Here is a 14,241-nt window from a genome sequence, read left to right as displayed (position 1 = left end):
ATTCTCGAGGTCTAGTCGGAGAATCTCTTATACTCGAGATTATCTTATATTATCTTTAGATGATACCTTAGGGATTGGGGTGATGCCTCTTTTTCCACTAGGACTTCCGGTTCATATTAATATCGAGCAATTTTCTGGACCAACCTATTTTTGAGGGGCCTACTAGTACTATGTGTTTAGGCCATCTGGTATGATGGGATAAAGGGTGTATTTGAGAATGGAAAGGACTAGGTTTTGCTTCGATTTAAATCAACTTAAACTAATGTAAAACTAAACTAATAAATCATAGATTAACCTAAATTCTAAGTCATGAATCAAAAACTAATTTTCTTCTCCTAGTTTTTTTAATAAAAGTTTCATAGCCGAATCTGAAAAACATTCCAATTAGGCCCCCAAAAATATCATGGTTGAACTCTTCTCCTATGTTCAACTACGTTAAGTTTTTTTGTTTGGTTGTCGAATATTACCATGAGTCTCTTATGTTACATCATTTTTAGTCGAACTTATTATTTTCATAGCTGAATTTATTAATTTCCTATCCAAACTTCTAATATATTTTAAGTTATATTAAATGCAAGGTTCGGCTAACAATAACATGTCTTCTTAGTCAAACTCAAGGCTTATATTTTGTATTCTAGTTTCTATCCATTATGTTTGGCTAAGAATATGGTGGACGCGACAAATTTGAACATTACTCTGTTCATCCCAAAATGTAAATTCGCCTAAGCGTTTAGTCTAAAAACTCCATCCAACCTAAGTTGAACTACCTGTTTTATATTTTCGTACCAAACTTAGCCCAAAAACTCCATTAGATTTATCATTTTCACAAGATTTTAGCCAATCCAAGCAATAAAAACTCATTGACTCTTTGACAAATGTACGTGAGTATTTATCATTTTCACAATATTTTAGCCAATCCAAGCAATTGACTCTTTGACAAATGTACCTGAGTATCCTAAATATTATGCTCTTTATTTTGTGGGTTTTAAATTCAAAATTCCAAAAAACTAATTTTTCCAAAAATCCTCTTCCCCTCCTTATTTCTTAAATGATTATTCATCTTAACCTACTAACACTAATACTAACTTGAATATATAATCTAATCCTAATAATTTATTAACTACTAATGAATAAAGGATATTTTCTCAAAATCTCAAAAGATGTTGAGTTGGAATCCCATTCTAAGGATTAAATAATATATGTATAAAGGATTTTAGATTTTACTTTGCAATGACATAGTCCTTAAACCTTCGATGCTCCCCTCAAAAGACAGAGGGGTCCTAAAACCCCTGGTTGCTAAAAGCTGATACCACAATTGTTAAGGCAGGTACCAATTGTGTTTTATATGGGTTGGTACCCGCAAAGCTAAAACTGGTATCGGCCTTTAGCAATTACCAAAAAATCGTTCTTAATATTTGTGAACCCTCGTTTGCGAAGCCCAACTAATATCTGGTCCATCATAGTCAAGCCCGTTTGGTCAACGAAAGTCAATAGCTCAACGCACAGAACAATCCCACAAATCTGTAGAGATCCCGGAATCTATACACAAAACAGAAACCCTAAAAATAAAAAGAAAGCTCTAAATTCTGCCACCACTACCACTTCCCTCTGGTATATTTTTCTCTCCATTAAACCAAGTTTAGTACTATCCTGTATTAGGGCTAGGGTTTTTCAAGGTTTAGTCCCTTGATTTATTTATTTTTTAAGATCTGCCTTTGCTTTTACTCTTCTCTGAATGGCGAAGAAAGAAAAGATGAAAGCAAAGGTGGACGAAGAATTCGAAGATGATATTAAACAGAAATCTGTAATTTTATTGAGTAGTGATGACGAAGAAGCAAATGGAGATTTGACCCTTGAAATCGTGGAGAAAGCTAGAGTTAGAGAGAATAAGAGGAAACGAAATCAGGATTCTGTTATTAATCTTTCTTCTTCATCTTCGGATGAAGTTTGTAATGGAGGTGTTGGTGGTGGTGATGAAATAGTGACTGATGAGGTGGTACCTGAGGTGAAGAAGAAGAAAAAGAAGAGAGGCAAAAAGAAGAGAAGGGATAGAGAAAAGGAGTTAGTTGTAAGTATATTGTTACATTGGTGTTTTTTTTATTTGTTTGATTATACAGCTAAGATTGCTTTTGAACTGTTTTATTGTATGTAACCACTTTCTAGGATTAATAATTGAATTTGGAGCTTCATTGGATTGAATTTGATTAGGTTTCCTAAACAAAGAGTTATTGGAATCTGTACTTTTAATTATATTCACTGGAGTTGGGAATTGTATATCATTTCTTACTTTTGAACTTATGATGATTGTTTTGGATGTGTATTGGATTGGTTTAGCTGAATTTTGTGGCTGAAGAGGAGGCGGAAACAGTTGAAACTGCTGGAACACAAACAGTTGCTGTTAGTCAGACTGAAGAAGATGTAGTGGTGAGAGCTCAACCCATGGAAGTGGAAGGAAATGGAACTTTAGAGATTGAAGAGCTAGTGGAGAAACCTAAGTCCGAGCAAGGAGATGGAGCTGAAGTAGTAAACAATGTTGTGTTAAGAAAATTGCTTGTGAGTGGAATTATTGTAGTTTTGAATATGAACAGAATTTTAAAACCCAAGTGATATGCAAATGGCTTAGTCTTTTGTTTTTCTTATTTCTCTTATTTCTGTTATTAGAGAGGACCAAGATATTTCGATCCTCCAGAGACCAATTTTAATAGTACGTGCTATAATTGTGGTGAAGAAGGCCACATGGCAGTAAACTGTAAAATGGAGAAGCGTAAGAAACCGTGCTTCGTTTGTGGAAGTGTTGAACATGGTGCAAAGAAGTGTAAACAGGTACACAATCTTCAGCTTCAGCTCCCTCTCTCTTTCTCTTCATACAGTTCAAGTCAGTAATTTCTCAAGGTTTAATTTTCTTAAGGTTAATACTCTCTTTCTTTATTAAATCAAGCTGCATATATATCATGTATTATCAACTAACATCATATGCAATTCTTGGTGTTCCTGTCTAAGCGCATTCATGGTTCACTGAACTCATCTGTAATCTGAGACAGTTAGATCTGTACTGATAATAATGATGATTTCTTTTGAAGTTTTACTAATGTATTGAAAGTATCTGTTTGATATCTTTCTAGGGACAAGATTGCTACATCTGCAAAAAGACAGGCCACCGTGCAAAGAAATGTCCAGAGAAAGACAAAGTAATCACCCAGCTTTCCGAAATGTGCCTGCGTTGCGGAGATTATGGGCACAACATGTTCTCATGCTTTAACGACTATGCACCTGAGGATCTCAAGGTGGTGGCTTTCTAAATCTGTAGTTTTATTTTTAAGCAAGGGCCTCTGTTTAATTTCAGAAGTTAGAGATCATGACACAATTTTTATAACAGCTGCTTTTGTTTTTGTTTTTTCTGCTGATCTTGAGCAGGAAATCCAATGTTACATATGCAAAATGTTTGGGCATCTTTGTTGTGTTGACTTCATGGATACTGGTACAAGAGTAGTTTCTTGTTACAATTGTGGTCAGTCTGGCCATACTGGTTTGGTTAGTTACATCTGCCACTTTCTAATATAAACCGTCCATTCAGTATAGCACTTTTTTTTTATGGGATTCATTTTAGCACTTACTTTAGAGTTATAATCACTCTGTTCTTATGCAAGTCTGCTATTATAGGGATGTGCAAAAAGAAGAGGGGATACAAGTGGTGGTGTGGCTACACCTACTTTATGCTACAAATGTGGAGAGGAAGGACATTTTGCACGAGGATGCACAACTTATGCTAAGGTTTTTGTCAGAATCTCGCTCATTTCTCTCTCCATGTTAGCTTTGCGACATGATATTTTTTGATGGCTATCCTTTTATCTTCTTCCGAACACCATGTATACTTTGTAAAACATTAAATCTTTTGCAGCCGGATTGGAGGAGGGGTGAGTTTAGGAGGGAAGTCAATGATTCGTATGGTGCGAAATCCTTGCCTCATGATATCTGTAAACCTCGTAAAAAGAAAAACATCATGCATGATGGAAGAGATACTGTGGCTCCAGTAAAATCAAGACATAGAGGTGGATGGATGGCTGATGATCCAAGTGATACCATGGCGCCAGTAAAATCGAGACATAGAGGTGGTTGGATACCTGATGATTCAGGTGATACCATGACACCAGTAAATTCAAGACATAGAGGTGGGTGGATTACTGATGATGCAGGCGATTTCTCTAACAGAAATTCGAATGGTTGGAGCTCTCCGTCAACACCAGCCCAAAATTTCCACAGGGGTTCTTCATCTTATAAACAAAATGGACATCACTCTAATACTCGATCACCTAAGAAGCCTAAGCATAATCCTGGAACTCCAACTTTCTATGGTCAAGCTAAACCTTATGTTCCTCATGAATATACTGCTTCAAGGTTTGGAAACTCGAACAGTTGGGGATCAAGGAAAAATAATAATTGGTACTAGCAACCTTTTTTGTTCCTGTGCTCCTTTGAGGTCATCTGTTGTAACAATGTTTGTATGCCCTCACAATTAGTATAAGTCTTATTTTATTTGTTTATTTATAAATCAAAATATCCGGAGAGGAATTCCTTATCTGAATACATTTTTGTTGAGGTTAATGAAGTTTCAAGGTTTCTTCTACTACAAAAATCATACAATAATCAGCAAAAATCTGTATATAGAATATTTACAAAATAACAAAAATCTCAAACTCAGTGGTCCAACGGAAAATTTTAAGTTCAAGCGTTAAGAACCTGTATAAATAAAGCAGAAACCAAGAGTAAACTCAAAGGTTATGTCGACTTTGCTCAAGTTCAGATAAAATTCAAAGGTTACAACAACTCCGTTCTCATTCAAGTTTTACATCTTTGTTAGTGTAGTTTTTCCTTCTTTTTTTTTTCTTGTTCATAACTGAATCTACTCTAATTTACTCTCATTGTGAAACAATGTACAATGCCAACATGATCCAACAAAATATCGGAGAGAACCCGAAAGCTAAGGAATAACTCCATACTATAGCTCGCAGAAGCCAGGGGGAGGCCTTCATAGGATCCACTGTTCCCAATCACCCCTGCTCATAGCATTAACAATGAATTTGATTATCAAAAAGCCACAAGCCGCAGATCAACCCACTAGTTATTAAGCAATGGAGCCACAACAAACAAAAGGAAACACATACCTGTTGAGTCATAAGAATTTCCACCGCAACACTTGGGTTTCCCTCAGCAGCTGTAAGAGCAACTTCAGCCTGCGTCTGCAGCAGGCCCCATTCATTTTGTCAGACACCAACTGTATATATTCTTATTCAGGATACAAGATAAACTGCCAGAGCTATTTCACCCTAAAGTGCCAACCTATTGTAATTAGAACAGCAATTAAACTACTAGCTGTAATTATCTTCTAATACTTTAGGAAATTGGTAGCCAAGTAGGTGTGCAACTATGTGCATATGTATCAACTTATTACTTTTTTGTTTCTTCTGTTTTTGTTTTTTTGTTTTTTTTTGTATATGACAGATTAGTGAGTGTTTCATGGGACCAGAAGTCCCAGTTTAGCGAGTGTTTCGTGGGATCAGAAGACCGAATTAGTGAGTGAAGTGTGTGGCGACATTCCACATACATATATAACAATGGTCTTTAAAAAAGTCCAAAAAGTAGGTAAATGGTGTACCTTCTCAAAACCCATCGCAACTAGTTTCTTAAGCTCCTCATCAAAGGCTCCTGAGTTCTGCATCCATAGTCATGTAAACAATTTTTATTTATTTTTGGAAATAATGAGGCATGAAATTGAACTATAACCAAATCCATTTTCAAAAGGGCGAGAAGTGCGACGTACTAGAGGTTGTCCAACTGCTGTTGCATTATCCATAGGTAAATGCCTGTCAAAAACACAAACCATTCACTGTTAGAGTAGTTTCTGATGATCATGAAGAGGCTTCCTGCAACTTCACCTATTGAATCATCTGGCCCAGTCTGTTCACGAGGCAATGCAAAATACATTTTTGAGCGCTCAAAGTTCATGAGGCGACTCAATTTGAAGTAATCATTCAATTTTCAGAAAGTACTTAGCTTCAAGCACTGATAAAATTTTAAAAAGTGTTCAAGTCCTATATGTAGCTGATATTCGATGCAGGTTTCATGACAGGCTCAAATTACGACACTTTTACAAGACATTCAAATACCTTGTGTTTGATAATTGTCCTGTTCCAGTTTCTGTTGTTTCTGAAAGACGGTCAGGGCTGCTGTTGTCTAAGAGTCTAGCCTGCAGGCTTGAGTCGGTATTTACAGCACCAGAGGATTGATTTATGACAGCACCTAGGGTCCTTCCTGTCCCAGGGAATCTGCCGTCTTGTGTTGACTGCAAGTTCTAGTATAGAGTCACCAAGACAAGGAGAAATAACACTCAGACCTAAGTCTAATTACCAAAAATGAAAAGCTACGATCAAGCGCCACTAAAAAGTAAAAACCCTTAACAAAAGTTTTAAAACACAGATTAGTTTCAAAAGAATGAAACATCATGGCATCTTACCAAATCTTCTCAGAGTATACAAGTAGGTCTTTCGAGTTTTAGCCTGTCAGACAAATGCTTCTATATACAGATATCTTAAACCTATTAAGTTAATATATTCATGCTACGAAATGGGCACTTGAATATTCACACAGTAGAGGAGGATGTTGATGTTAGCTTCACAGAAATGGCTATATATTCCTAACCATCAGCAATTGGCTATTGCTTACTAGTTCTGACTGAAACAGTATAATAATACCTGAGAAGATGCTGATTCTCTTTGTGGCATCCATGACGAAATGTTTCTCCACAAATTGCCAGGTATCAAACCACTGAACAAGTGAAGAACCATATGTTAGATTTTCTGTTTAAGATTGAAAGCAAAGCAAGAAACAGTGTAGGAAAAAAAGAAAACCTGGAGGTTGGACTTGTATGTGTAGGAATGTAGCCGGACAGATTTCCTCCAGCACACATTATGAATTTAGGGCGCCTCACGCATGAAGACTACAGAATCAAAAACTAAACCTTCATATGGATTCAAGAATAACAACAAGTTATAATATCTGAAGGTCGTAGAGCTACTCTAGTCAGTAAAGAAACTAATTTAATATATATGTGAGATCACACCAACAGATAGATCAGTATTAAAAAAAAAGACAAAATGGATGATTTTTACAAATGGTAATAACAAAAAAAAAAAAAAAATCAAGCAGCAACAGCGATTTGTCAAAATTATTAAATTATAGGCATGATATCCTGATGTAAATCAGGTTATCTTGATGTTTGAAATTTCTACCAGAAATGAGGCGCTCTCAATGGAAGAATAGAATGATGGTCCAGGTAGCAAGTAGTTGAACAATCCATAAGCATCTGATAGAAGAAACATAGATTCTAGTAAGTGTCTGACCCAGTGGTCTTAAAGCATATACCACTACAAAAGAATGACTTGGCTTAATAAAATAAGGAGATGGAAAACTGACATGCAAATCCAGACAAAATGCCGCATAAGTGTCCAAGTAATGAGACATTTGTCATCAGCAGCTGGAACACCACTAATAATAGCCAAGGATACCTGAATATAAACAAACCAAAATATTGCATTTTGAAGAAAAGTTATTACAGATAATAAGAAAGAGCAACTGCAACTTCCTTCAATAGAATTATTACCATTTGGCCGGTAAGTTAAACAGTCCAAAAACACTGCACGGAATAGAATGTTTTCATTAGTAAGAATGCATATCATTCCAAGAAAATGCATAAAATAAGAAGTAATCGAAATCACACTTCCAGTTAAGCATTATACTACTTGACATTACCAACCTTCTTGTTGAGACTCCACTGAGACTTGTCTCTATAACGATCATGGAGAACAAGACTCCTGAGAAACCTATTGCACACTCGTTCATGAGATCGGCATAAGGATTACGCGGAACCACTAGTGCAATACAGAGGTGAAAAACAGCATTTGTAGTAGCCAACAAGATTATCACATACAACAAGCGTACAGATCCCATGATTCTCTCGAGCTCAGTACTCAAAGGTACCAGAGTTAGCATATTAAACAGAACATGCAGCAGAGAACCATGAAAAATAGTTGCCGTGAAAATTCTGTAAACTGCACGAACGAAAGAAATGAAGTTAGAAAAAGATTTTTTTTTAAGTAATTAGTTCTATTCAGTGATTTACAGTCTATAGATGTAAACTGTACCTTGAAAATGTGATACCACAGCAGAGGGTAAGAAACATATCTCAGCGAAGGAGTCATACCCAGTTAAAAGACACCCCAAGTAGATAATCCCACACAGAATCACTATCGCAGAAGTAAGGAATGGGATACCTTCCCACCATTGGCTTACCCTAGTTTGCAAACCTGCCTGCACATTATAAAAGCCAAAATAAGCCCACCTAATGTAATTGTCAAAGGGTCTTTATCTGTCAGCGAATAAGAAAGGTAAAAACCACATCAATGACTTAAAAAATCAAAACTAAATTTATCGCTCAAAATAAAAATACAATTTCTTGGTATACAGAACTGAAAAACTGAGTACATTCTAATACAGAAAATCCTTCTAGTTGAGAGTGTACTAAAACTTGTCAAATAACAATTAAACTAACCTACTCCTGCTGATGGGTATCTTAGACTCCACTAAGACTTGTCTTTATACCGTTCCAACTAAATCATTCGCAAGAACATAAAGAACCAAACAGAAGGAAATATCAAGTCTATATTTCAGCCACTGGAGCTCCATTTGTACTGTACATGGACAAAACTATCTACTAAAAAAAATGACAAACAAAAAAACCCATTTTCTATTAAAATACCTTCAACACTTAGATCTTCAATTCTCATAACCCTATATTTCCTACGAATTTCATTCCAAATTAGGACATGCAGAATCCTAAAACCAAAGAGCAGTCCATTTCTACACATTTTAACCAAAGTGCGTGATTCTTTCGTTATTAATCGGAGATTCAAGTACTCTCATAGCATCACATTAGCTAGTTCCCATCTCAAACTAAGGCTTCTTTACTAAATAACCCTAACGAGCTAAAAAAGAAATAGAATTAACTGAATAACTTGCACTTCGAACTAAAATCAGAAGAAGAAAGTAAATTTTATGTTAATGATCCTGAAAAACTAGGGTTTAGGGTGAATTTTACCTCAGTAACGATGTTCGATCTCATATTTGCACTTCTTGTAGAAAATGATTTCCCGCTATGGATCCCACGAAAATACTCTCTCTAGTTTCTTCTTGGAAGTTGGAGTTTCTACAAAAGTTTTACGGCAAGTGCATTGAAAAGACCTTAATAACCCTATAAGTTCTATTAAACGGCAGAACCAAGGAGCCCAACGGCCCATTAAGCAGGGTTCACATCCTACTAGCTCCGTCTCTAAAAGATGATTTAGACACAAACCTGCCTATCTTTTAGAGACGGAGGGAGTAATTCAGAAGCAGTTGTTACTGTTATTTGGTTCTTCTCTAGTTCTCTTTGTGAAGATTCTTTTATAAATCTTCTTATTTTTCTTTTCTTTTTTGAAATGTGAGAACACTCTTTTAGAGAGACGGGACTACTTTGGTCTTCCGTATAAATGTTGATAATGCGAGGTGAGGTGAATCAAACTGAATTGAATCCATCCCTTGTCTTTCCTTGCGGATGTTAGTGGCAGCAAAAATTTTATTGCGACATATCTGCCGTCTCCAAATAATTTAGTTTTGTGGTGTTGCAAGGGAAATATAAATCACTGTGCTCCAAGTAAGTTAGTTTCCTAGTGTTACACTGGATATTTGAATACAGATTGAGACAATGAGTTCCGTATCCAATCCAACTTTAGAAGCTATGTTTATCTGATTTAACCAAACCTACAACAGGTGGAATAAGAACTATCCGAGGAAGGTAGAAGGTGTCCTATTGCGGCCTTCCCAACCACCTAACCTCTCTCCAGGATCGTAGTTTGTAAACAGCCTGAACTCGTTTCCAAGTTTACTAGAGTGCCGAGGCCTGAAGCCACATGGATATAAATTCATGAGTTCTGCTGCTCTCTCCTCTTGAACCTCCCCTGTTTCAACCAAAGGCCAATCAATATATTAGAAAGAAGTTATTGTACACATTAAGGAAGCTATGCTTCTTTATATGGGTCGTTTGAGTAAGCAAAATACACCAAAGAAAGGTTATCTCGTCCTGGCAACCAACAAAGATTATTTTGTTTGTCATGGTGAATCTCATAAGACAGACATGTTAGTCGGTCCTCCTATACTTTGGTCCGGACTATAGTTTGATATGTGATGGGAATTTAATTCCTTATGCAATATGCTGGATTCTTTGGAATGAAAGAAACTCTAGGTCGTTTGGTTTGGTGGACAACGGGCAGTAGATACTTGGAGATTATTTAACAGATGAAACGATTGACCATTCTTTGGACTTCAGATGAGGAGCAGTTTTAAGGGATATCAAGTGTCAATTTTTTAAGGGATATCAAGTGTTAATTTTTTAATGTTGTAGTATTTTGTCTTGGTTCTACAAAAGTGTATATGAACATATAACCTTTTTCCTCAAAAAATTACATAACTGAAATGAGCATGCCTACTCTTAATTGAATAGAAGAGCAAGTTCTACAGTTCTACCTATCAATAGCAGCAAGTAAGAGTCGCCTGGTTTCTTAAGAAACTCCACTGTTTGAGTTACTTTCTCCAAGCATTCCTTACTCTGTCACATTATGAAGATACGCCAACATAAATCATCAGATGCATTAATAGTACAAAGAATTCGTTGAACGAAAGGAAAAACAAATTCTATGCTCATGCCACATGTGGCACAATGACTCATGGGTTGAATCCAACCCCAATGACAGAGACCTCTTCGAGTGAGAGATGGGTCCCTTTAAATCACCACCATCTCTCGGATGAAAAGGGAAGACAAGCAAAAGAAACCTCTTCGAGTGAGAGATGGTCCTGATATCGTGCCTCGGTTCGAGACTATTATCAAAATGATTATTGACATTTCTGGTACCATGACTCCAAGCAAAAGAAACCTTCAAGACTGGAGGATGGAAGATGCCATCCTAAAAGACTTACAGTTTCTAGTTTAATTTCTTACCCTCCAGTGACATATATGCAGACAATGCAGAAAGGGCAATATCAGAGGATTTTCTCTAGACAGAATCCATGTACCAACTACAGCTTTATCTTATACTACATACCAGATAAGGAGGATCTGCAACAACGATTTGATAAGCATGCTTCAGTCCTGTGGTAGCTCTTCTGGTTTGTTGTAATCATAAAATGTGAAATCACTCCCATATTGTTCAAAACGGTTGTCATACTCGAGAAGTTGCACTGAGATGCTAGGATCAATTTTCTGAAATTATGATGACGAGTTAAAAGGGTTACTGGCAAAACCAAAAAATTGAAGCAAAATTAAGCTCCATCAGTTGGGAAAATATAAGGTGCAGAAAATCCCACATTGTATTTCATTAATTTTTGATACAATATTAAGTACGTTGAAAACAATGAGATAAAAGAACTCCCATGATCTTGGTTTGTTGTAAAATCATTAGCCAACAATAGAGTCCCAAAAAGAGTTTTCCTCCACTGTTATTATGATCATGGTCATATGGAGTATAGGACCGACTTTTAAGGATCTCTGACAAGTAGAAAGCTAAAGTCTAATGCTGAAGTTTCTTAAGCACACAAATTATCTGGTGTTAGTTGTCCCATAATATGAAATTTCTTAAGCACACAAATTGTATCATGCTTCCATGGACCTCTATTGATAGTAGCTGCTTCCATAAGTATCTAACACTCTTGCGAGCCTGCGTGGCAGTCAATTTAACTAGTTTTCTGTTCAATGTTTGCCAAAACACAGGTTTTAAGCAAAACTTCCCCACCAAATAGCTAAACATATTCGAATGTCAGCATACTATAACTGAGAACTATGTGACAAAAGTCCCTAAGCGTTGAAATGTATTATCCAACTGGAACCTTTTTACTTCTACTAACACATCATTTTCATACAGCTACCCAAAGATCGCATCAAGTCCGAAATGAAATCGGGATTCACAAAATATAACAACAAGTCTCATCTTATACCCAAGTACGTAATTCCCTAGACCACCCATGCTTTAGAACTCCAAAACTCAAAGAAATTAGCAAAAATTCTACATACCATGATTTAAAGTAGCTACCGTTAACATTCAATTTTACCTAAAAATGAAAGTGAAAAAAAGTAATAAGCATTTTACCTTGAGATAAGCATAAAGGGTAGGGCAAGCAATGCAAACAACAGAAGAAGAAGTGGAAACACTGAGTTTCCGAACTTCTTCAGCTACAGTTTCAGCAGTTTCTTTATCATACCAAAACTGACTCAATCTCCAATCCTCAACAACTAGGTCAACTTTTTCAGAATCTTCTCCTCTTCCATTCTCTTCATGTGACTGATTATTTTGTTCACTTAGAAACTCTTTTAGGGCTTCTAAAGCTTGAGAACTTAGCATTGGTTGATCATCGTCGTCATCATCTTGTTGTTGTTCTTTTACTTCTTCTGGTTCCTCGATTACGTTTGCTTTCTCCCTTTCTGATTTTGCTTCTGCCTCCATTTTCAAACAATGTTACGGTACTGGTTGCCTGCCTGCCTGGTTGGAGCCTGAGAGTAATGAGTAAAATAGAGTGATGTTACTCGGTCGCTTGATGAATCCGATTCTAATCGGGCGAGTTAGGGTTTTTTCTTGTAGGGAGATTTATTTTTTAGTCCATTCGGATTCTAGTCTTTCCAGCAAAAGCCCTTGAGAAATAAAGAATATTTTTTTCTTATTACCTCATATTTTGATAATATACACGGTTTCCTTAATTTGTGCTATACTCCAAGGGAGTTTCCTCTTATGAGAATGATTACAAACAAGGGAGTTTTCTTTATTGGTGAAATTCTCGTGATTTATTAGAAGGGCGGCATTTTAATAGGATAAAAAGGATCATTATATGATTATTCAAGGTGTCCGTTATCAAAAAGAATTGGAAATGACAAATTAACTCTCATAATTGATAACCTAGTTTAGTGATGATAATCAAGTTTAATGTTAATGATTAAATTCACTTATATTAACTCAAAATCAAAACAAAATCAGATTTTAGAGTTTAAAAAAAGAAAGCTTGAAGATGGTAGAGAAATTTTAACCTAAAGGGAAGGTCAATCTCAATCACTTGAAGAAATTAACCAACAAAGTGAAAATCCAATGCCTGAAAATGACCAGGTATACTTCTAAATTAGTCCCAACTAGCTTTTTGTTGCTCAAATACGTAAAAAAATTCAATTTCTTACATTCTCAGAACTAATTACGGTTGGCATTTTGCTCGTAACCAACCGTAATTCATAGTTACGATTCGTAAAAGATGAACTACCAACCGTAACTGGTTAAATTTGGGGAAAAACCCAATTGTAAAACCAGTTACGGTTGGTAACTAAATGCTCGATACCAACCGCGGTTGGTAACCAAATGCTCGATACCAACCGTAACTCAGTTACGGTTGGTAAATAAAAATGGTTACCAACTGTAACTGAAGAAAATTTTCAGATATAAGAACATACGGTTGGTAATTGAACTATTACCAACCGTAACAACATCAAATTCTCCAGTTACGGTTCGTAATAGAGTTAAAATCAACCGTAGCTCACATAAATCCAGAAATTTGAATTTCAATTTTCACCTAAAACCCTAATTTCTGATAGAAATTAAACTTAAATCGAACAAAATAAACTAAACCCTAACTGGATTTTCATAATATACCTCATATAAGTCATTACACTTGATTAATTTTCGAATCGCTGATTAATCGAAGACGACGAAATTTCCAGTTTTAATGGAGGTTACAGTTGATGGAGGAGAAGAGAAGATGAAAAAAAAACTGATTTGATTTTTTCTGATTCATTAGGTTTAAAAAAAATTGATTTGATTTTGGTTGATTTAAGGTGAAAAGGGTAATGTAGTTAATTTACGTCCCCTTTTGGACATCCCCTAACCAACTAAAGGGACATTACTATCACAATGCCGCCCCTCTAATAAACCATGCCACCCCTATAATAAGCTTGATAAATAGGGTACGAGAGTGCTTGTAGAGGACTGGACTGGAAGGATACTAAACATAGAATTCAAGGGAAAAGACACAAGGCAGAGAGGCGGACAAATTCTTGCTCTTAAGGCCTATTCCTATGCACCATGTCAAAAAAAAATTAGTTTGGCATGCCATGCGGCATGGAAA

General features: G+C 36.1%; 2 protein-coding genes and 1 pseudogene across 3 annotated transcripts; 1 reads left to right on the top strand and 2 right to left on the bottom strand.

Moving 5' to 3' along the window:
- The first annotated feature begins 1,551 nt into the window (after positions 1 to 1,551).
- On the top strand, positions 1,552 to 4,602 carry LOC113309450 (zinc finger CCHC domain-containing protein 7-like). Its single transcript, XM_026557872.1, has 7 exons — positions 1,552 to 2,068; positions 2,335 to 2,553; positions 2,662 to 2,823; positions 3,123 to 3,284; positions 3,415 to 3,531; positions 3,661 to 3,771; positions 3,899 to 4,602. The coding sequence occupies exons 1-7, from the start codon at positions 1,736 to 1,738 to the stop codon at positions 4,445 to 4,447; spliced, it is 1,653 nt and encodes a 550-aa protein (XP_026413657.1). The 5' UTR covers positions 1,552 to 1,735; the 3' UTR covers positions 4,448 to 4,602.
- Positions 4,603 to 4,742: 140 nt separating this feature from the next.
- Positions 4,743 to 9,272, bottom strand: LOC113309451 (rhomboid-like protein 15). 2 transcript variants are annotated; one of them, XM_026557873.1, is made up of 13 exons: positions 9,152 to 9,272; positions 8,199 to 8,364; positions 7,811 to 8,105; positions 7,658 to 7,690; positions 7,471 to 7,562; positions 7,287 to 7,360; positions 6,906 to 6,994; positions 6,750 to 6,822; positions 6,165 to 6,349; positions 5,819 to 5,861; positions 5,654 to 5,710; positions 5,163 to 5,237; positions 4,743 to 5,054 (listed from the first exon to the last, which is right to left on the bottom strand). In XM_026557873.1, exons 1-13 carry the CDS (start codon positions 9,173 to 9,175, stop codon positions 5,049 to 5,051), a joined length of 1,212 nt encoding a protein of 403 aa, XP_026413658.1. In that variant the 5' UTR covers positions 9,176 to 9,272; the 3' UTR covers positions 4,743 to 5,048. The 2 variants fall into 2 exon arrangements, with proteins under 2 accessions (XP_026413658.1, XP_026413659.1); XM_026557874.1 differs by having other exon boundaries at positions 6,165 to 6,340.
- Positions 9,273 to 9,667: 395 nt separating this feature from the next.
- Positions 9,668 to 12,632, bottom strand: LOC113313737 (annotated as a pseudogene).
- Between the last annotated feature and the right edge of the window lie 1,609 nt (positions 12,633 to 14,241).

Source organism: Papaver somniferum, chromosome 9 (genome assembly GCF_003573695.1).
Source record: "Papaver somniferum cultivar HN1 chromosome 9, ASM357369v1, whole genome shotgun sequence".
In the NCBI taxonomy this organism is placed as follows: domain Eukaryota; kingdom Viridiplantae; phylum Streptophyta; class Magnoliopsida; order Ranunculales; family Papaveraceae; genus Papaver; species Papaver somniferum.
The sequence above is the reverse complement of the archived record's forward strand: the minus strand, read 5'-3'. Positions and strand labels throughout refer to the sequence as shown.

Bases quoted from the DNA above. Each gene is read 5' to 3' on its own strand.
- LOC113309450 (XM_026557872.1), top strand. From the start codon at position 1,736: ATGGCGAAGAAAGAAAAGATGAAAGCAAAGGTGGACGAAGAATTCGAA. The intron at 2,069-2,334 runs GTAAGTATATTG...GGATTGGTTTAG, and splicing joins ATAGAGAAAAGGAGTTAGTT to CTGAATTTTGTGGCTGAAGA. The intron at 3,772-3,898 runs GTTTTTGTCAGA...AATCTTTTGCAG, and splicing joins GATGCACAACTTATGCTAAG to CCGGATTGGAGGAGGGGTGA.
- LOC113309451 (XM_026557873.1), bottom strand. From the start codon at position 9,175: ATGAGATCGAACATCGTTACTGAG. The intron at 8,106-8,198 runs GTACAGTTTACA...TCGTTCGTGCAG, and splicing joins TGTGGTATCACATTTTCAAG to TTTACAGAATTTTCACGGCA. The intron at 6,350-6,749 runs GTATTATTATAC...ACTCTATACTAG, and splicing joins GAGAATCAGCATCTTCTCAG to AACTTGCAGTCAACACAAGA.